At 41.4% G+C, this 22,236-nt stretch overlaps 1 protein-coding gene across 7 annotated transcripts in view; it reads left to right on the top strand.

Moving 5' to 3' along the window:
- Positions 1-21,871, top strand: part of RCBTB2 (RCC1 and BTB domain containing protein 2) — a 43,897-nt gene extending 22,026 nt beyond the window's left edge. For 5 of the 7 annotated variants that reach the window (XM_059144354.1, XM_059144352.1, XM_059144355.1 and 2 more), the window contains 11 exons: positions 298-448; positions 2,684-2,850; positions 3,359-3,517; positions 3,654-3,761; positions 4,811-4,953; positions 8,043-8,108; positions 10,888-11,078; positions 11,610-11,736; positions 13,439-13,578; positions 18,350-18,480; positions 20,549-21,871. In XM_059144354.1, coding sequence (XP_059000337.1) covers positions 298-448; positions 2,684-2,850; positions 3,359-3,517; positions 3,654-3,761; positions 4,811-4,953; positions 8,043-8,108; positions 10,888-11,078; positions 11,610-11,736; positions 13,439-13,578; positions 18,350-18,480; positions 20,549-20,689 — 1,524 coding nt within the window. In that variant the 3' untranslated portion in view covers positions 20,690-21,871. The remainder of the gene's footprint in view (positions 1-297; positions 449-2,683; positions 2,851-3,358; positions 3,518-3,653; positions 3,762-4,810; positions 4,954-8,042; positions 8,109-10,887; positions 11,079-11,609; positions 11,737-13,438; positions 13,579-18,349; positions 18,481-20,548) is intronic. The other 2 variants (XM_059144357.1, XM_059144353.1) reach the window with 2 other exon arrangements.
- The last annotated feature ends 365 nt before the right edge of the window (positions 21,872-22,236 follow it).

Below are 22,236 nucleotides of genomic sequence, written 5' to 3'. Positions count from 1 at the left end.
CCCAATGCGGAGCTCGATCCCAGGACCCTGAGATCATGACCCGAGCCGAAGGCAGCAGCCCAAACCACTGAGCCACCCAGGCGCCCCTGATGAGGTAAATTTTGAAGAAAAAATTCAGACACTTACAGTAATGGATTTGCTAAGTTGAAAATCTTGGGGAGGGGGGACTAAGGAATTAGGTTTTTAAAAAGGCATGGAGGGTGGATTCTTACTTATTATATAATGTTATACAATGAAACAATAATAATGGGTTTGTCAGAAATAGAAGTGCTTGAACTAACTGTTTTTTTCCCTCAGATTTTTGTGCTTGGCACAAACTGCTGTGGCTGTTTGGGATTAGGTGATGTCCAGAGTACCATCGAACCTCGGAGACTGGAGTCTTTAAATGGCAAAAAAATAGCCTGTCTCAGCTATGGGAGTGGCCCCCATATTGTCCTTGCAACAACAGGTAACTTTGGGACACAGTGTAGAATTTTAGCTACTGACTTATTTATTGGTAAACAAGACTTAGGACCACCCCTTAAATCGAGAACATACTTTTTGATTGGATAGGAGTTTCTGGCTCTGCCCTGTGAACATTCCCTTGGGTAACATGAAATATGAACATATCTGAATATCAGAGTAATAGAGCAGAGAGAATCTGGCAACTATTGGCATTTTTTATGTGAAAATGACAGTGCTGTAAGCCCAGTAAACCCCTTTTATTTATACTTTAAAAGTTGAACTATTATTGCATTAAAATGCTGAATTCACTCTGGACTTTCTGAACTTGAGATCCCTGATCTACAAATTAAGACACTAGAGCTAAATTCCAAGATGCCCTCTAACTTCTAGCATTCTGAGATTGTGACCATCAACAGTGACTAATGACTATATTTGATAGTAGTAATTTAAGGAATTAAATAGTCTCATGGCTGTTTCATGAATTCACACTAATAGGACATTATAATTAAATCATACTTTAGCATTTTTCTTAAGCTGAGTATTCCTTTTTATTAGTTACTCTTTGAACTGAAAATAAAGTTTATAAACACTCTTTTGTAAACTAATTTCACAAATTTTAGGGAATTTTGGTTGCCAGTAATAGGCTAGGTTTTTTGGACCACTTCTTCACTGGAAACAACTAAAAATTCTAAGAAAATGTTGAATTTTTTTTTTTTTTTCATAGAGGCATCAAAGCACTGATAAGGCTGAGAGAAATTATTGGATCATATTTAAGAGAAAGTGTGAACTAAGGTTAAAGGGGAACTTAAAGCTAGTTTTACCTTAGGGCATCTGCCTCTCCACGTAAATGGTGTTCTGGTTGATGTCCTCACGAGGTAGAAGGGATCATGAGTCACAGATCTAATAGGTTATGCGAGGCCCACAAAGGGCTACAGTCTAGGGACAGGAATGGGTTAGCTCTGCCATTTCTAAGGCACTGAAAAGAAAAACCCTTGGCTGTGATCAAAAAAGGAGGAAAAAAGAAAAGCAAGTAAACCCCTCCCTGAAGGGTTACAGTCATGGATTTGTATTCCAGTTCACATCAGACTGGGCAGTCCAAGAAATCTCAAGCCTTAGATTTATTAAAGAATTATCTTTAAGTGCCTTAGTGGCACTTAACAGAAGTTAATGTAGGTCCTTTCTGCAAGAAGGTACTTTCACTTCATCCTAGGCTTGAGGAACTATAATGCCATTGAAAAATTAGTGTTCAATGGCAATTAGTAGCACACAGTCAAAGATAATCAGGTACACAAGGAAGCAAGACACCATGAATAAGAACCAGCAAAAAAAAAAAAAGGCAAAAACTGACCAACTGACCACTAAGTATCAGATATTAGAACTGTCAGATACCAGTTACAAGATGGCTTTATTTATTACTATATATATTTATTGTTTGAGAAAGTACAAAGTGATCTTGAAGATACCTGCAGAGATCAAAGAAGATATGAAAAAGAACCAAATAAACAATATAATTATCAAAATGAAAAAGTCAGTGGGCAAGTTTTATAGCAGTTTGGACACAGCAAAAGAAAATTAATAAACTGGAAGATTAGAAGAAATTATCTGGAATGTAGCACAAAGAGATAATATGGTAGAAAATACAGACAAAAGGAGTATATACTGTATGACTCCATTTATTTAAAGTCTGAGAACAGGAAAACTGAATTCTCTTATTCAAGAATATATATCGGGAACTTTTGGAGTGAGCATCAGGTTGTATTTTTTGACCTGAGTGGTAATATATGGGTGTGTGTTTTATAATTATTTATAAAACTGCATATATATTTTATGGATTTTTCTGAATATGTATTATACTATACAATAAATAATATAATAACAACAATTTTTAAATTAACTTGATCATTTTATAGATAAGAACATAGGCCCAGAGAAGTTAAATGATCTTCCCGTTATCCTTTGGCTTTCAATCTAACGTTTCTTCCTCTTAGTCTTAGTAGCATTTCTCTGCCATTTATTAAAAAACCTATCTTCCAGCTATTATAATTGCATCCATTTAAATTTCATCTTGTTGCTTTGAGATAGAATATAGTTTATACTTTCCAAATGTTATCTTTTCTAGAATGAGTTTGGTGCTTTTGCACATGAATTTTTAGTTTTCATTCATGGAGGTGTGCAATATGTACGTTCATATAATAAAATAGATGTTTTGAACGCTGGTCGTATTTCTTTTTATTTTCAGAAGGAGAAGTCTTTACCTGGGGTCATAATGCTTATAGCCAGCTGGGCAATGGGACAACTAATCATGGTTTAGTGCCCTGTCATATTTCTACTAATTTGTCAAACAAGCAAGTCACCGAAGTTGCCTGTGGGTCTTACCATTCTTTGGTGCTAACATCTGATGGAGAGGTGAGACTAGTTAGCAAAAATCTCATTGATTTTTTTTCCAGTAAGTTTATATAGATTCTTATAGCAGTCTTAGAAATTGGATCATTTGATTAAAATAACCATCTTCCTCAAATTCAGTCTTATTAGCAATTCATAGTCGTGGTGGTTATATCATGAAGTGTACCTTTATGTAGTAGGTAATTCTATAACTGCAAAATTTAAAAGGCTTTGATGTTCCTTCTATATTACTATGCTCAAAGGTTTTATCTGCAAAAGGAAAAATCCCACAATGCTGGAAAATATGGTTAAGGTAAAGTAGATATTTTAATAATATTATGTGATATCTGAGAATAATTATTGCTATTTGTGTAGATAGTACCAATAATCTAATTTTATGAAGTAACGTATTTTGTAAGAATGAATTTTATAAAAATTCTCTACCTGTGGTGTGAGCAGAGAATTTGAGAGCAAAGAGGAGACCCAGTTGAGACACTTTATGAATTAGCATGTTTCATTTTTCAATTCCCAGGTATTTGCCTGGGGTTATAACAACTCCGGGCAGGTAGGATCTGGATCAACAGCCAATCAGCTGATCCCTCGAAGAGTCACAGGCTGCCTGCAGAATAAAGTAGTTGTGAACATAGCATGTGGGCAGATGTGTTCAATGGCAGTGGTGAACACTGGGGAGGTAAGAAAGTAGTTTCGTATGTTGTTTAAAAAAACCCAGTTGCCTTATTGGTGTCATACTGACATACCATGTTTCTCAATAGAGTGCTTGCTTGCTTCTATTTTTCATGGGCGTTGAGTCTCTGCTTTTCCCTTAGGTCTATGTCTGGGGTTACAATGGAAATGGGCAGCTTGGACTTGGCAGTAGCGGCAACCAGCCAACTCCCTGTAGGATAGCAGCTCTGCAAGGCATTCGTGTCCAGCGGGTACGTCCGCCACTCGTTTATGAGTGCCTGTTTTTCAGTCTTTAGTGGCAAAGATGCCAATGGACACAGTTTTCTTGGCTGATGAAAAGTTTAGCTGCTTGATGTTTTTCTTCATTGAAGTAAAGGCTAAAGCTCTATTTCCCTGACTTAAGTTATAGATGTTCGTCAGAAAATTTATGTTTCTAGGCCAGTCTCACATGTAGCTGTTGGAACATAAATTGTTACGATGTTTTCCAAGGAAACTTTGGCAGTATATATCGAGAGCCTTGGAAATATTTATACCCTTTGTTCTATAATTTTATTTCTAGGGTATTATCTTAAGGAAGCAAAAAGAAAGAGACTTCTGGAATTAGTGGAAAAGGTTTAAAAAAAAAGAAGGGAAGAGAAAGAAAAAAGAAAAAAATGTTAACTTCAATAAATAACATAAATAATAGATATAGCATAATTTAGTCAAGTAATATATTAATGGTTAAATAAATTATACTAAATCTGTATGAATGGGAATGATGTTTACAAATGGTTTTTAATGATATGGAAATAGTGTTATGTGATGTCAATAGAAATAAAGATACAGATATGATGCGTGGAGGCATGGTACATATCCCTATTTTGTATAGAAGTAGAAAAATAATCCTGATCTTGAGATTACTTTCATATTTATGCTTTTCTATATTTCTTTCCACATCAAACGTTTTTACGTTTACAATAAAAAAGGGAAAAATTCTTAAAAAAGTAAAAGTGTGTTCCATATTCACTTCATACCCCTTGATCTCTGTGAGCATAATGAATGCCATAGTAAAGCTGAACAAAGCAGACTTGTGTCACCACAGGACTCGTGTTGAACTTATTGCAGTTTTGGCCACACATAGGCCAAGCTAGTTCTGGGCAAGTACCAGTTACCTTAATGTTTTGCCTCTCTGAGCAGGCTGCCTCTTCTTCTTTTTTTTCCTTTTTTTTTTTTTTTTTTTTTTTTTTGCATCTTTGATTCTTAACCTATCTTGTGAAAGCATATTTGCAGGCCTAAGTGGATTTGGTTTCTCTGTTTCCAGGTGGCCTGTGGCTATGCACATACTTTAGTGTTAACAGATGAAGGCCAAGTGTATGCTTGGGGTGCAAATTCTTATGGCCAGTTGGGCACTGGCAATAAAAGTAACCAGTCCTATCCTGCACCTGTCGTTGTGGAAAAGGACAGGTAATATGTGCATTTTCAAAATAACACGCATGTTCTTTAGCGATAAAACAGAATGTAGACATGATATAGAATTGTGGGGAACTTGCTGCTAATATTAGAATATTCTTTCATGAGAGCGTTCATTCCTTTTTAAAATTGGCTTTTGGGGGTGCCTGAGTGGCTAGTTGTTTGAGCAGCGGACTCTTGTTTAAGGCTTCGGTCACTGTCTCAGGGTCCTGGGATCACGCTCCTCATTGGGCTCCATGCTTAGCAAGGAGTATGCTTGGGGAATCTCTCTCCCTCTGGCACTCCCCACACTTGTGCTCGCTCTCTCTCTCTCAAATAAATAAATCTTTTAAAAATAAAAAGGTAAAATAAAATTGGCTTTTGAACTGTTGGAGAGTTTGTGTGTTAGACGTTAGATGTTGTTAGACTTTGTACTTAACCTGTATTTCAGCTGCTCTACACTAATGACAAGGACTAAACCTGCAATATCCCGCTTTATTCTGCTCCCTCACAAATTACCTTTTCTTCCTTATTGTTTTCTGTTTTGTATTCTTAAGAGGAAGTTAAATAATGTTTGAGGTCAATCTTCTGTGGCTTAGGAAAACCAAAGTACCTCAGATGGGGTAGGGTACAAAGCTATTTACTCTGCTACTTATAAATGTGCCAGTTGAAAGGATAGGACTGTCTTATTCTTTTAGCTCCCAAGCTATCACTGTGAGGAAGTACAAAATGGTGAGAAAAATCAAGACTTAGTTTTGCCCATTTGTTTGCAAGGTTGTGTTAAGTAGTTAGCAAATCCAGAATATTTCCTTACATTATCCTGCTGAAAGCCTTTTGAGTGCCTCAGACATGGCTATCTCACTACTTTTTCATTCTACATCTTTTGACACACTAAAATGGAACAAAAATATCTCATTAGTGTTTTTGTTAAACCAGGGCTGCAATCATTGTAGAAATTAATACTGCTATTTCCTTTTTTTTATAGTGAATATTAGTTTTGGTTACATCTGATTTTAAAGTAAAAATATGGACACAGAGATGATCTTTCCTTTGTATCCAGTTCTTGTATAGTTTCCTGTTGGAATATTTAACAATGAAAGCAAAGAACCAAATTGTCATTTTTAACCCCCTTGATTTTCAGTTGTTATAAGCTTGGCTAATTTTGTTTAACCTGTGTCAAATAGTTTTTTTTTAAAAAAAAAAAAAAAAAAAAAAAAAAGACCTGTTCTTGGTTTCTTTCCCCAAAATCTTAGAATAAGACCCCGGACCTCTTAAGGATTGGGAAGGAGAAGGGGGACTGGAGGACAGGAACCAGTGGACGTGCGTCCGTGCACACAGCCGTGCTAGTTGCATTTTCTGCTTCTGGACTTGCCAAGTCCATTGCTATGTGTTCGCCAGCAACTTGCCCCACATTTCGCTGCTGGTCCCCGATCGCCCCAGCCTGAGCGCCAGGTCTTCTGACTCTAGTCCCACTGGGCCAGATGGATTATAGGGCAGCTTGGTGGGGAAGGCAGGAGAGGCAGAAAAGCAGGGCATGGGAGTTTTGGAGTGCCAGCTCCTTACCTGGTACCTGAGAGTATTGCTTTGTTGTCTGTTTTTAAAAAATCCAATTAAAAAAAAAAATCTTTTTAACTTTTTTCAAATTTTGAATTATAAATGTAAAAAAAAAAGTGGAAATAGCTAAACAGTTGCATGATTGCTGTTGACCACATAATCATTATTTTGGCTGTAATATTATGGATGAGGGGCATCTGGGTAGCTTAGTGGGTTAAAGCCTCTACCTTCAGCTCAGGTCATGATCTCAGGGTCCTGGGATCGAGCCCCGCATCAGGCTTTCTGCTCCTGCCCCCCCCCCCGCCCCGCCCCGTGCCTGTCTCTCTGCCTACTTGTGATCTCTGTCAAATAAATAAATAAATAAATAGATAGATAGATAAAATCTTTAAATAAATAAATAAATATCATGGATGAATGTTTTGAAAGAGATAGTCCTGCCTTTCTCTTTCCATGCCTGAATGCGCTGTGGTCCGCCCTGAGTTTGCAGGCTCTCCATCATATGAGTATTGCGAGGGAGGAATTTGTAATTCTGCTGGGACTTGTTTTGCACGTATCTACCCTTTTCAGCAACTGAAACTTACACAGATATGTTATGACTGCTCTCTCAAGAACTCACTTCTGATTCTTGGGGCCCATTTCAGGGAAGTTTGGCTGATGAGAAACAAAAGGATTAAATTTAGGGTGGGGTGGATCTTCAGGTCCCAGTTACCTGTTCACAGAAGTGGAAAGTGAAAATCTGTCTACACTGGATCCTTTGCTCAAATGACAATCCAAGGAAAAAACCTTTTAAAAATTTTCCCACAGAGGTCTACTTCTGATGAAGAATGCTAATAACATTTGTTAGCAAATTATGTTCACGTAAAAGTAATTTTAATGACTCAAGTGATTACCTTCTCTCTAATCTAGTCATTCCCAATCTTTCTGAAGTCTCAGTACTTTGATTTACCAGCATTTGTCTTTGTTCCTGAAGTTTCATAAAAGCATATTTGAAGTTAAATTGATTTAAAGCTAAGTTTGCCTTGCATTTTCATGAATTTTGTGACACCTTGCAACAATTGGTAATATGTTGGCGTCTTACAAAGCCAGGCTTGGGAGTCACTGCTCTGGACCCTTTATTATCATTCTTTGTTCTCCACTCTTCTTCTCACTCACAAAGTACCTTTTTTCTCTCCTCACTGTGTTCTGTTTTCATTCTTCCTCACTCCCTGCATTTTCATTTCTAGTGCCACAGCCATAAAGCTGTGTCACCTCTGTGGAGGTGACACAAAACTCATTTATTAGGAACGTGTCATACCTTCTTTTCATTACACATGGCTACAAACTAAAATGTGAAATATGCCAGATATCCGGCCAGGGAAGGTTAGCTTGGTTCAGTCATTGTGTGTTGCATATTACACTGGAAAATCTGAGCTTCAGAATTTGCTTCTTGGTGTGAATCAGATTTAAGAACTGATCACCTTAGGCCAGAGCAGGGTGCCTTGGCAATTGGTTGGGTCCCATACTTAGACCTGATGGTTCCCTTTAAACTTTCTCCACTCTTGTTCCTGTAGCAGCTGCTGCCGTCAGCCAAGCCCGTGCCCCACCCCTGACTTCCCGAGTGCTGCTAGGTGTTCCAGGTAAACGTCCCGAGGCCATGCTTAGGGAAGGCTGGCACTCTGCAGCCTTCTGTACCCCAACCCCTTTGCCATGTCTGTTCCACCCTTTCTCCACCAAGCCGTGTTCCCACCTCTTGTAAGGGCAAAGGCTCCTTACTCCCTTTCCGTGGAGGCTCATAAGGAAATGTCAGAAGCAAATGTAGGAATTAAATTATTTTGGTTTTCTGGTGTTGGGTGGAAGGACAGTGTTGTGTTTCCATCAGTTACATTTTTCATAGGACATTATCAGGGAAAAGAGATTTTAGGTGGTCTCCGAGAGTTCCTGCAGCCACTGTAAACACGTGAGTCACCAGAAGAGAATGGTTTCACATGTGCCCTGTGCTGAGTAGCTGATTTCATTTACTCTTCACCACAAGGCTGTGAAATGACTGCTACCTTATCTTCTGCTCCCCTCACCTTTCTTTTTTTTGTTAAAGACGATAAAATAGATAAGAGTCTAAGTGACTTGGCTCCACAGGCTGCTGTCTGACCCCCTGCCCATCTGCTTCAAGCCCTGTAATATGAAGTGTGTTGCTGTCCTCACATTTGGTTGGTGTACCATGTGAGGGTAGATGGTAATAGTAGGGGCCCTTTTTTTGAATAAATGTATTTATTCTATTTCATTCCCCTTTTTTCTTTATTTGTTGAAAAGAGAAGCCAAGCAGGATTGGCCATTTTCCCTGTGCGGGCAAGGAATGTTCTTTTGTAAAGCACACAGTAGAGGTTTGGGCCCATTCACTGACTTAAACATGCGGGTAGGAAAGGTCTCACTGTCTGAATTGACCCTTAGAAATGTGTAGTCTCTATATGAGGGAGACTTTGCCACTAAAAAACGCTTGGTAGTAATTCTGTAAAGAAATTTCTACCGTTAGCTACTATTTGTACACTGTGCTTGGTGTTTGACATTTTATCATTTAATTCTCACATACTAGCCTTGCAGTATGATGAAACTTGAGTCTCCTAGAGGCTCAGGAACATTCCTACAGTCACATGGCCTAGTGGTGGAGCTGGGATGCACCCCTAGGTCTGTTTGACTCCAATGTCTAGGCACTTAACTGTGGCACATCGTAGCCTCATTTCTAGTACTCCTGCCTTCAAGAGCTGAGAGCTGCCCTCGAATAAATGAGTAAAATTGCTTGGGCCACACATGAAAAAATATACTTCAGCCTTTGGAGATGAGCCATCTCCAGCTTATATGATGACCATCTTCCATCCTTCGATGGAAAACATCCAATTAAAACAAGCAGTAGAGCGATGTCTCCATCCTTCGGGAGACAGTGGGGTCTTTCCCACCCCTCAGTCACTCTGTGTTGTTCTTTCCCAATTAGTCAATAAAATGACCTGTAAATTGCTTAGTAAGATACCACATTAGGGAGAGAAGCACACTTAGAGAGAAATAAGCCAGTGATTCAGCCTGCCAGCAACTTATAATCTAGCTGAAGAGGTAAGACAAACGTCCCAGACTGCAGTGATATAGACAGGATATGTATCAAGTCTGGGGTGAACAAGAGACTTCTTGCTTTGGGGCTGTTTGAGCTGGGTCTTGAAAGCTGGACAGGATTTCTAAGGCAGAAAGAAAGGAAAGAGCATTCTTGAACAAGGGATTTAACGAATAAGAATATCGAGGGGCAGTGAGTATATCTGTGTATCGGAGCATAGGGTATGTAGGCAAGTGTGATTTGAAAGAGGGCTGGCTATAGGTAGAGGACAAATTATGGAAGGATTTTATCTTGTGGGAAGCCACTGATGGTTTGAAAGCCCTGAAGAGAATGGTGTTACCCGGAGGATTGTTAACCTGCCAGCCTTGTGCAATTTGGTTCGGAAAAGAGAGAGTCTAAGGCAGGGGACACCAGGGGTCGTTACTTTGGTCCACATGTAGGGTGTGCCTGACCTAGGGTGGTGGCACATGGGAGAAATTACAAAGAGAGATTCTGTGTGATTTGTCAACTGGATATCAGGAAAAAAGTGGTGAGAAGGGAGAAGAAGTCAAAGATGACTCTGAAGTTCTGAGCCCAGGTCACTGAGCATGCTGGTGGCATGGCCTGTTGTGGCAAAACCAGGATGGCAACCTCACTTAGGGTAAAATAGCTTACTGTGTTTTCTGAATCTGTATGGTGCCTTATTCTTTAGGAAAATTAGTTAGCTCCAAATCAACAAAAACAGGGTTTTCCATCAGGAGGTATAGTGTCAACCAGCTCCATGGCCTTCATGAACTTTAAGGTCTAGTGTATGTCAGTTTCTGGAATCTGCTCTCTTGGGCTCTTGAAGATCGAGTTCAGTGACTCAGAACTATTGACCTTACTGTTTGTAGTGGGAGTCGGGGTGGCCCACAGCATGTTCCATCTTACACCAAAATTGATGAGATTTTGATGAAAATATTTCTCGATATTGGGTCAAGATCTGCATTAAATAGCCCAGGTCTTTCCACGTAATTCACTAAGTCCTGTTTTAAGAAAAAAGTTAGATCACTGTTTGGTTTACTTGTTTGTTTCGGTCTCTACCCTTGCTTGGATGGTACTTGCATTTCACAATGGGATACATATGTTTGGAGGCCTACTGGTTGGAAGGGGTAACAAGCAGATCTTCCTGACTTGTGCCACTGAAGGAGAGCTAAAATGCAAATCACTGTTTGGTGCCTGAATACTTAGGCAATGCAGTCTTCCGTTGTTTGGTTTAAATCAGTTAAGGTGATGGGACAGAGAAATCAACTTGTTTCTTCTCCTGTTTGTCATGTTCACTTGGTCTTTTTTTGTGAACTTAGAATCATAGAGATTGCAGCCTGCCATTCAGCGCATACGTCGGCGGCCAAGACCCAGGGCGGGCACGTGTACATGTGGGGCCAGTGCCGGGGCCAGTCGGTGACCCTGCCCCACCTCACCCACTTCTCCTGCACCGACGATGTGTTCGCCTGCTTTGCCACGCCTGCCGTCTCGTGGCGCCTCCTATCCGTGGGTGAGCCGTCTTTGTCCCTTTGGGTGCTGGCCTGAACACTAGGAAGAGAGCTCTGGTGCTTTCTGTGGTGATAGTAAGGACTTTCTTAGGTGTAGTATCATATAACTTATTTTTCTCTCATGGGCTCCTTAAGAGGAGACTAATTTGGTGGGTTAATTTTTCCTGAAAGTATCAGAAACGCACATCACATACCACATTAAAAGCAATTTTATTTGATGGTTTTAATCTTCCTGGGAAACTGTATCTTTTATTTTTAGCCAGTCTATTTACTGAAACATGCAAAAATTTCATGGAGTGGAGCTGCCTGGGGCTTTTAGTTGTCGTTTTGCCAGCTTTCCAAGCAGATGTGTGTGAGGTACTTATCCTAAATGATGATAGAGATGTGAAAATCCACATTTAGGGGAGAAAAGCATTGCTCAGTTGGTCATTTCGGGTATTTTCATGAGGGTCCCCAGAGCGATGCTATATTCTGGCCTGCGTTTTCTATATGTCTGCCATTAACCCTAGAAATGTTTGGTGTTCCTCTCTCAGAACCCGACGACCATCTTACAGTGGCCGAGTCCCTCAAGAGGGAGTTTGACAACCCCAACACGGCCGACCTCAAGTTTCTGGTGGATGGAAAGTACATTTATGCACATAAAGTCCTTCTCAAAATTAGGTAAGGAGTCATTGATTTTGAGAACTGAAATAAATACACTCATTATGTTCTAGGTGTTCACAGAACTCTACTGGGTAAGGCTGCTGAGCATACAGTGCAGCTGGGGAAACATGGTACACGTGACACGAGAGCCGAGAACCAATGGGGGTGGTATAGTGAGTATCCAGGGCAGGGTGGGCCGTCAGAGAGTGAGGACTATCAGCTTCTTAGAGACCTTGCCCGGTGGTCTGTGCACCTGGGCATTAGAGCAGCCGACTGGTGCTTGGCGAATGTGTTCTGGGCTTTGAGCACCGCCTGGGCCATGTCCTTGCCTAGGAGCTGAGTTTGTCATGCGGGTTGTCATCAGTTGTGGGATAGTGACCTTTGAGTTGCTTGGAAAAAGGAGAAGGTGAGGCTTTTACAGGACAATGAGGTCTGGGATGAAGTTAACACAGATGATAAAAATCAGATTTACTGACGTATGATTTTTGAGCAATGATCTGCATTTGAAGTGTACAATCTGAGGAGCTTTGACGTCTATATTTATGCCTGTGAAACCACTGCCCTAAATCAAGATATGGAACGTTTCTATCAGCCCTCAAAGGTCCCTCATGCCCCAAGCCTGGGGCAAGCTCTGATCTTCTTTCAGTCATTTAGATCAGTTAGTATTTTCTAGAAGTTTATGTTAATGGAATTCGGCAGTGTGTAATCTTTGGTGCCCAACTTCTTTCTCTTAGCATAATGATTTAAAAATCATTATGTTGTCGTGTGCCAGATATTTAAATCCTGCTACGATGAGTCACAAACAGCAAGGCATTTTTAGTCTCAGGTTCACCTCTTAGTTAGGGCAGGCCGTACAGCATTTGTACACTCTCACCACAGCTCATGCATGGAAAATGTGGGGGCTCTTGGTTTGCTAGGGCTGCTGTATCAGAGGGCCCCACATCGAATGACTCCAACAACAGAAATGTATTCTCCCCTGTTCTGCAGACAGAAGTCCAAGATCCAGGTGTTGGCAGGGTGCGTTTCTCCTAAGGGAGACTTCACGCCTTTGGTGGTTTGCTGGCAGTCTTCAGCATTCCCTGACTTAGGGCAGGATCACCCTAGTCTTTCCATGGGGCTCTCCCTATGTGCATGTCTGTGTCCAAATTACCTGTTTTTATAAGGACACCAGTCACATTGGATTAGGGCTCACCCTAACGACCTCATTTTAACTTAATGAGCTCTGTACAGGTGCTTTCTCCAAATATTGTTATATTCTAAGGTTAGGGCATCAACCTCTGAATCTGGGGGGATACAATTCAACAGAGAAGAGGAGGTAAAGAAACAAAATTACTCAGTGTTCATGAAATTAACCCCACCTGATTTCCATAAATGCTTCTCATCAGCTGTGGTGCAGGACCTCAGCCTGGGAGTCCAGCCTTGTGTTTGCCTCATGGAGGTCAGAGGTGGGGCTCTCTGCCTCGGGGGATCTGCACCTGCAGTCTTGTCCCACAAGTACTGGTGAGTGAGCTTCCTGGCCAGCAAAGGAAGCAAGGGGCCAGGACAGGGACACGAAGGTGTGCAACGGGAAGCGAATCCGGGAAGCGAATCTGGCACCGTGCTGCATTTTCCCTTTGTTTTTGTCGGTTTCCCCTTGTGAACCCTACAAGGACGTGTCTCTCCCTGGGGGTGTCTGCTCTCCCTAGAAGCGAGGGCTCCACGTGCTTCTCTCTTCCTTTAGGTGTGAGCATTTTCGTTCTTCACTGGAAGACAATGAGGATGATATCGTAGAAATGAGTGAATTTTCGTACCCTGTTTACCGAGCCTTCCTAGAATACCTGTACACAGACAGCATCAGCCTTTCGCCTGAGGAGGCAGTAGGTAACAGCTACCAGACTTTTCCAGATCGGGGCAACATGCTGAGTAACTGGCAAGGCGGAAGTGGCTGTGAGGGCAACCACAGACAGAGTTCTCTTGCTGGGTATTAGACCCAAACTCTTTTCCTTTATTATTGCTTCATACAAAGGGTGACTTTGTAGCTGTCACATGGCCAGCCCTATAAACAAGATAAAATGTGCAGTAACAGGAAGCCCTACTGGTCTCCACAGCCAGGAATTTCCCTCCACATGGCTCTGGTACGGAGCATTGTGGGCATTCTGGGGCCTTCTGTCCTGAAGCTGGTGTGTGGTGTTCACCACAGCCCAGGTGGGACGGTAAAAGAGCAATACAGCTCATCAAACCGGCACAGAGTGAAAAGCATCCTACATCTCAGTTTACAACTGTCGGCAGTATTGTTGTCCAGAGGCACAGAGAATTAAAAGAATTACTTCCATAAGAAACTAAAGAAAAGAATTCAGTTCCCAAATTTTAAAATATTCATTCCACGTGTATACATCCAATACCATTACCAGATCAGCATTTAATTTTCCTTCCTTTTTTCCGCAAATGCTTTAGTGCCCGTGCCCAGTATGTGCCACAGCTCTGGCCCTACCCTGGGGAGCTGCTGTTTGGGTGAATACATGTCCTGAACAAGTCGATCCAGGTGGTCAGTTAGGACGGCCGGGAAGGCCTCTGTGAGGAAGTGTGTGCTGCAGAGAGCTGGGGGAAGCAAGAGCGAGTGAGCAGTACCCAAGGGAAGAGCCTTCTAACCCTGAGAAGCAGTGAGGGCAGCGGTTTGAGACAGGAACAGATTTAGCCTGTGGAGGAAGAGGAAGAAGGCCGGGGTGGGTGTCGTGAAGTCGCACTTGCTGTAGTAAGTATTAGGTCAGGCAGCAGGATGTGGGCAAGAACATGCTAGCTCTTGCAGGCCATGGTGAAGAGCTTTTTTTATTCTTGGTATGTTGAAAAGCCTTGGGAGGTTTTGAGCATGAGGCTTTCATTATTTAGTATTTAACAGCAATATTTAAAAAAAAAAAAAAGTTTAAACAGGACAGTTTCTTTCACACAGGGAGACAGTGCAGGGCATCCCTAGGTGTGGCTTCTAGCTCAGGGTCCAAGATTGCCTTTGCATTACCTGGAGCCAGATGGCGGGCCCATGAGGAAGGGGCAACGAGCAAGTCCCAGTGTCTCATAAGAAAAAGTCCTGGAAGTTCCACTTGTTCCAAAACATGGACCAGAGATGGCCAAGGACAGGACCCCAGCTGCAAGAGAGGCTGGGGAAAGTGGTCGTAGAAGAAAGGAAGAATGGATCTGTGTGTATGTGGGGGGCGGGGGGGGAACAAGGCAACTAGCAGCATCTACAATAGGAGCAGTATGATTTTATTTTTTTATTCCAATTTTTAAATTTGAATTCTAGTTAGTTAACATATATGGTAAGATTGGTTTCGGGTGTCGAATTTAGTGATTCCTCGCTTACGTTTAACACTCAGTGCCCATCACAACGTATGTCCTTCTTAATGGCCATCACCCACTTAGACCATCTCCTCACCCACCTCCCCTCCAGCGACCCTCGGTTTGTTCTCTATAGTTAAGAGTCTGTTTTTTGGTGATGGCTGGGTGGCTCAGTCCGTTAACGTCTGCCTTCGGCTCAGGTAATGATCCCAGAGTCTTGGGATCGAGTCCTGCATCAGGCTCCTTGCTCACTGGGAAACCTGCTTCTTCCTCTGCCTGCACCTCCCGCTGCTTATGTTCTTTGTTTCTCTGTCTCTCTCTCTCAAGTAAATAAATAAAATCTTTGATTTAATTTAAGAGGGAGCAGGGGGAGGGACAGAGGGTGAGGGAGAGAGAGAGACTCCTCACCGAGCACAGAGCCCGACACAGTGCTCAATCCCAGGACCCTGAGATCAAGACAAAGCCAAAATCAGGAGTTGCCACTTAACCTGCTGAGCCACCCAGGCACTCCTATAGTTAAGAGTCTCTTACGATTTGCTTCCCTCTTCTTTTTTTACCCCTTCCTATGTGTTTCTGTTTTGTTTCTTAAATTCCACATCAGAGTGAAATCATAGGTATTTGTTTTTCTCTGACTTATTTCGCTTAGCATAACAAACTCTAGCTCTGTGATTTGGGCTCTGCCCATAGTTTGTTGGTAATGCTGCTGTAAACATTAGGGTGTATGTACCCCTTCAAATCTGTATTTCTCTGTACTTGGGTAAATACCTAGTAGTGGAATTGCTGGATCAGAAGGTAGTTCTATTTTTAACTTTTTGAGGAACCTCCATACTGTTTTCCACGGTGGCTGCCCCAGTTTGCATTCCCACCAGTAGTGCAAGAGGGTTCCCCTTTCTCCACATCCCCACCAACATGTTGTTACCTATGTTGTTAATTTTAGCCATTCTGACAAGTGTGAGGTGGTATCTCATTATGGTTCTGATTTGCATTTCCATGATGCTGAGGAATATTGAGCATCTTTTCATGTGCTTGTTAAAAGACCAGTACTTATGATGGCTTAGGTGCAAGGTGACTATGGTTAGGGTGGTGTAGCAATGGAGGTGTTGAGAAGAGATAAAATTCTGGTTATATTTTAAAGATGAAGCTGATGGGATTTGCTCACGGAAGGCATGTAGGTTGTGAGGAAAAGAGAGAAAGATCACTGCTCTAAGGTATTTGGCCTGAGTAGCTGGGCTAATGGAATTTATCATTTACTAATATGAGGAAGATGGAAAGTGACAGGTTTTGCCCTTGAGTTTGAAAAGGTCAAAGGAGTTTGAGTTGCTTCTTAGACATGTGCACAGCAGTTACTTTAGAGGCCCACTCCCAGCATTTGCAGGGCCCTGGGTGAGAGTCCAGATAAAGGCCCTTGTACATTTGTCTAAAAATTCAGAGTTATATCTTTCAGATGAAATATGTTCAATCCTTGTACTTGGAAAAATACACCTTCATTGAGTTTTAGTTGGAATTTAGAATTTTAGGACTCCTTAGAGTTCCTTATGGGAATACACAGGAAGGACAGATCCAGGCCTCCAGCTTGCCACCTGCCATCTTTCTTTACCCACCACCAGCTACAACCTCCAAGTGAGAACATGGAGGCATTGCAAGGCGGGTGTGGGCCTCCCAGCGGGCACGTACAAGCTCCCTCCACCCCCATCCTGGGCTACCCTTGGGCTGGGCATCTGCACTGGTGGCATGGTCTGGAGGGGAGGAAATATCCACCTCTGTGGCCTCGGGGCCAGTTAGGTAGGGAATTCCAGAGTTCCTGATAACCTAAGCGAGGTCTAGGAGTGGATGCCTGGCTCCCTGGCCACTGTGGGGAGGACTGTACTGGGAAAAGGTGCAGATCCGGGCTGTCTTGAGTGGGGGCGCAGGGCAGGGTCTTCTCTGAGGGCAGCATTTTCGTGATTCTGAAGTTCAGGAGGCTGTGGGGCTATAGGTAGGAATTTGGGAGTTTTGGAGAACTGACCAAAAACAGTAAAGCCATCATAGCTCCCATGATTCCAAAAGATTTCAGTTCCTCCATGGGCACTTAGCACTTCTTCTGTAATTTTTTTTTTTTCTAAAGATTTTATTTATTTATTTGACAGAGAGAGATCACAAGTAGGCAGAGAGGCAGGCAGAGAGAGAAAGAGAGGAGGAAGCAGGCTCCCTGCTGAGCAGAGAGCCCGATGCGGGACTCGATCCCAGGACCCTGAGATCATGACCTGAGCCGAAGGCAGCGGCTTAACCCACTGAGCCACCCAGGCGCCCACTTCTTCTGTAATTTTGATAGTACTGGTCACATTACAACGAAAACAGGTTTCCAGCCCATTCCTCACACATACACACAACTCAGTAGCAGAGAGATGGAGAAACAGTTGATGTTGTCAGATTGATGAAATCCCAGATACTAGTAAAAAATGGTCTCATGGATTTAGAGAGCCATATCCTTGGCTTACATAGGTTTCCCATTCTACTGTGACTGATGTGAAAGTAGGCGACAGAGAGACTACAGAGAGAGACTGCAGCCGGCATCATCAGTATGTATGAAATGGTATTTTAAGCTGGGGGTCAGGAGGTTGGTGCTAGAGGTCACTGAGACTTGAACCCTGGGGCACTCAAACATTGGGAAGTTAGGGAGAATGGCCCAGCCAAGAGACCGAAGAGAAATAGGGAGAAGAAAAACACCAGCAAGTAACAGTGTTTCAAGAAGATGAGTGTCACCAACCACATGGAATTCTGTGTAAATGTTGAGTAAATGAAACTGGGGAACGGCCCCTTGGGTCTGGGTCCATGGAAGCATTTGTGGCATTGGGGCATGCAGGGGATGGGATTGTGCTAGAATGGCATGGGGGGAGAATGGGAAGTGAGAACGTGGAGGCAGCAAGAGAGGGCATCTGTCAGGATTTGTAGAGAAATGGAGACTGATGGGAGGCACACATGTAACCAGGAAAGGTTTTTTCTTTTTCCTTTTGTAAAATTGGGCACTGTTTCAGCATGTGTATGTGCTCAGGGAAGTGACCCAGGAGGACCAGTCACGATGCAGGGAGAAGGACATTCCTAGCAGCCTTTCTAGGAAAAACATTTAAGCCATTTTCACTGTGCTCCAGCTTTTCCATTGCTACTTGTTTGGGTATTGTATTTTCTCCGTTCGGCTGCGTTCCTGGTGGAGCCACTCTTAGGATGTAAGTCGGCATCTGTCTGTACCTACACAGCTCTTCCCCAAGGATTATATTCAAGTAAACTCTGAGTTTAAGCCGGATGCTTGAAATCACTCCCCCTAATAAACATCTCTTCCCACCAGGGTTGCTAGATTTGGCTACATTTTATAGAGAAAATCGTTTGAAAAAGCTCTGCCAGCAAACTATCAAGCAAGGAATCTGTGAGGAGAATGCCATCGCACTGCTTTCGGCTGCCGTGAAGTATGATGCTCAGGTCAGAAAAGCATGCTTTCAACTAGCTGACCTTCTGGGAAGATGTTATGTGTTTGGTCCATACATTAAATATAATCAACTCTGAGAGATCAAAGATTCAATGTAAACAAGTGAAGTAACCAGAAGTACCAGAAAAAGTGAACATTTATATATTGTTAGGGTAGCGCTCCCATAAAGGAAAGGATTGATAAATCTGATTTCAGGAAGAAAAAAAAAGTCTATACATCAAAAATATCACCAAAAAAAAAGAGAAAGTAAATGGGGAAAATATCTGCAACATGTCGTGACGAACGTTTACCATAGTTAATGCGTAGTTCTTGGAAAACAAAAAGAAAACATGAGCAGTTTGATGGAAGTGAATGGACCAAAGAACAAAATGGGTTTATAGATAAATGGAAAGTATAAGTGAAAATAAGGTATAATTTTTCACCTGTGCCACCGATAAACATATTCTTAGAGGTAATGCAGGCTCAGGAGGACTGGCGTTCTGCTGAATGGCCGCTGAAGTTGTGAACTGGGGTAGCCGTGTGAGGCGCGATCGGTACCAAATGTACTGAGAGTGAGCCTTAAGCGTTCAATTCTTTAAGGAATCCCCTTGTAGGAATTTATCATAGGGAAGTGATCATGGATTCGGATGGAGACTTAGCTTCAAAGATGTTTATTGCAGCACTGTTCATAATTTTAAAAAATTAGAAAAAGCCAATAGGAACAGTGGAAGATTGTTTCAACTGTAGAATGTTAATACTATAAAATTATACAGCTACTCCAATGTATCATTAATTAAAAATGATGCCCCCCCTTTTTATAAATGCATAAGTAGCTGAATTTAAAAACACTGAGATTCATTATCTACATAGGAAAAAAAAGACCATCAAAGGTCATCTTTGAATGGTGGGATTATGGATGAGTTTATTTCCTATCTTTGCTTGTTTTTTCTGAACTTTCTACAGTGCCTGTGTATTGTTTTGATAATAAAGAAAGGAAAGAAAACCTGTCTTAGAGCTAAATCTTTAGGAAGCAGGCCATACTTCTTGCAGTCGATTTCCTTTTGTTATAAGGATATCCTCTCCTTTGGTCAAAAAAACAGGAACATTTAGTGGTGGGCAGAAGAAAAGGTTATAACTTCTTTTCTGCTTATATAAATAAATAAGATTAAAGAAAATTTGGAAAATCTAAAAAGTATGAGGACGGAGATGACTCATCAGTCAGAGAATATTAACATTTTTATATAGCTCCTTCTGTTTTTCCCTGGGTCACATGGTGTAGATGGCTCTAAACACTGGATTTTTTTCAGTTAACATTTTACAAAATCTTAACCCACCTTGAAACCTTCACATTTTAAAGTGTAGTGAATGTCTTTCACCAACCTAATCACATATTGGACACTTCAGACCTGCAAAATGCTTCATGGCTAGGCAGTGTCTATACACAGTCTTTGCTCAAGTTTTTCAAAGTCATGGGGAGAATCCTGGGGGCTGGTGCGCTCTCTCAAGTGATGGGGCAGTGGGCAGTGTTTCCACCTGAACGAGGCTTCATTTTCAAGGCTTCTTCGTAGTCCCTATTTGTTACCTTCTGGCCCTCTCTGTTCTAGAAAGTAAACTCCTTGAGGAATAGCAGGGACTTTGTTTCGCTCATAACCTTATGCCTACCTCTGAGGATAGTGCCTAACACATAGGAGAAACTCTTTTCAGGTAGAAACATTTCAGATCCTATAGGGGAATATAAAAGTGGGGTATTTTAACAAGTACTGAAAGTGGGATGAACAATGCAAATACTGTCACAAGAGAAAGGTACAGAATTCATACACATAGTTACCTGAGAAGAAAAAGATTCTTTGTGTGGGTTGGCATGAAGGAACTTGAATATTTTACCCCATGTAAAATTTTTGAAAGCATAGATTCACATTAGCTGTACAGTTTTAGAACTATTCTTTAGGTACAGCTGTACCAACATTTTTTCCTCTTGGCTCTCAAATCCTTTTCCTTCCTGTGTCTTAGGAATTTTCATGTGCTGTTGCATTGCATTGGGATATACAAATTTGTTAAAACATTTTTTGTTGTTATTCCTAGGATTTAGAAGAATTTTGCTTCAGGTTTTGCATAAACCATTTGACTGTAGTAACACAGACTTCGGGCTTTGCGGAAATGGACCATGATCTTCTCAAGAACTTCATCAGCAAGGCAAGCAGAGTTGGAGCCTTTAAAAATTGATCCCCACCTGCAAGAAAGAATTTTTAGCATTTCCATTTTTCCCTGCAACAGCCAGAGAATAACTTCTCCTTAATAGTATTTATGATGAGCTACACTTGACTGAATACTTATATTCTATCAAAAGGCAGCAGTGGTCAGTCTGCCCCATCAGCTGAAATCTGAAGTTGACGGCAGAAAGCATTCAGTGCTTTCTGATCAGATGTGACTAAGCTAAAGGAAAGAAAGAAAGAAAGAAAAAAACAACAACGGAAACATCTTATTTACCATTTCCTCTTTTGAGTCACTTAAGTTGGGACACTTTTGGTACATCGGTCTAACTATATGCTATTCTGGCCAAATTTCCATTCTTCCAAAGGCTGATATCACATAGAGAGCTTGACAAGGAATGCTGTCATACCACACGGTCAGCACCCAGCACGGCGCCCTGCATACTAAGTAGGCACTCAGTTAATTTCTTATAAATCTGAAGGATGCCTGAGAACAGCTTTATATGTGGGATACCGGATAAAGGAGTAACTTGCACAAAAACAAATTTTAAACAGCCTGTAACATCTGAGGGTCATGTTCTTCTGGTAACTGGTTCTGAGTCATCGTGGCTAACATCGAACATTAACTAGAATTCACAAACAGCCTTGGCAATTTAATTGTCAAAGTCCCAAGGGCTAATTTTAATTTTCTTTTTACTCTGAGTCATTAATTTCTCATATGGGATTATTGAATATGAAGTACTGTCTCTGAATGAATGTTATTTCTGGGCTTATCTGCCTTACATAATTGCATTATGTCTTTTCCTTTTGTGTTAAGAGAGATTTGCTTATGTAAGTAAAAATGATTCTGTGTTTCTCTTGTAGTTGACTTTTATGTCACTATAAAACAGTTCTCTTAACCTGGCACAAAAAAATTATAAAGTGCTAGCTGAAAAGGAACTCATATTTCATGGACAGCATTAACAAGAATGAGATAAATTTATACTTTTTAGATCAAAACAAGTTACCCAACTGCAAGAGAGAAACTGGAACAGGATGTAGGAAGTAGTGTCAGATCCCTCTAATATGTGTTTCACAATATGATATGTGTTTCTCAATATATTATGTAAAGAAAACTCTTTTGGAATTAGAAACCTTGTTCTGATGCTGAACTATTTGATAATAAAGTGCTTATTTGGAGATAATAAGACAAATATGTGGTTTTTTTAAATTTTAGTCCCTAAGCAGCAGCAAAATTATATCAACCTGACCACTTAAGTTTACATAAATCCATTCAATAAAAGCTTATTTTTGGAAGCAGCTACTCAGATAAGGTATCATAGCAAAGCCCATCCTAAAACCTAGATGGCACATAAACAACATCATACTGTGCATATTATTGAATGTGACTGTTCTTTATTGGTGAGGTCACTTTTTTGTTGTTTTTGTTTTTAAAGATTTTATTTATTTGAGAGAGAGCACATATGAACACACAAGCGGGCAGAGAGGCAGAGGGAGAGGGAGAAACAGACTCTCCGCTGAGCAGGGAGCCTGACCACATGGGGCTTGATCCCGGGACTC

Source organism: Mustela lutreola, chromosome 13 (genome assembly GCF_030435805.1).
Source record: "Mustela lutreola isolate mMusLut2 chromosome 13, mMusLut2.pri, whole genome shotgun sequence".
Lineage (NCBI taxonomy): Eukaryota > Metazoa > Chordata > Mammalia > Carnivora > Mustelidae > Mustela > Mustela lutreola.
Note: the sequence above shows the minus strand (reverse complement) of the source record. Positions and strands in the feature narration are given on the sequence as shown.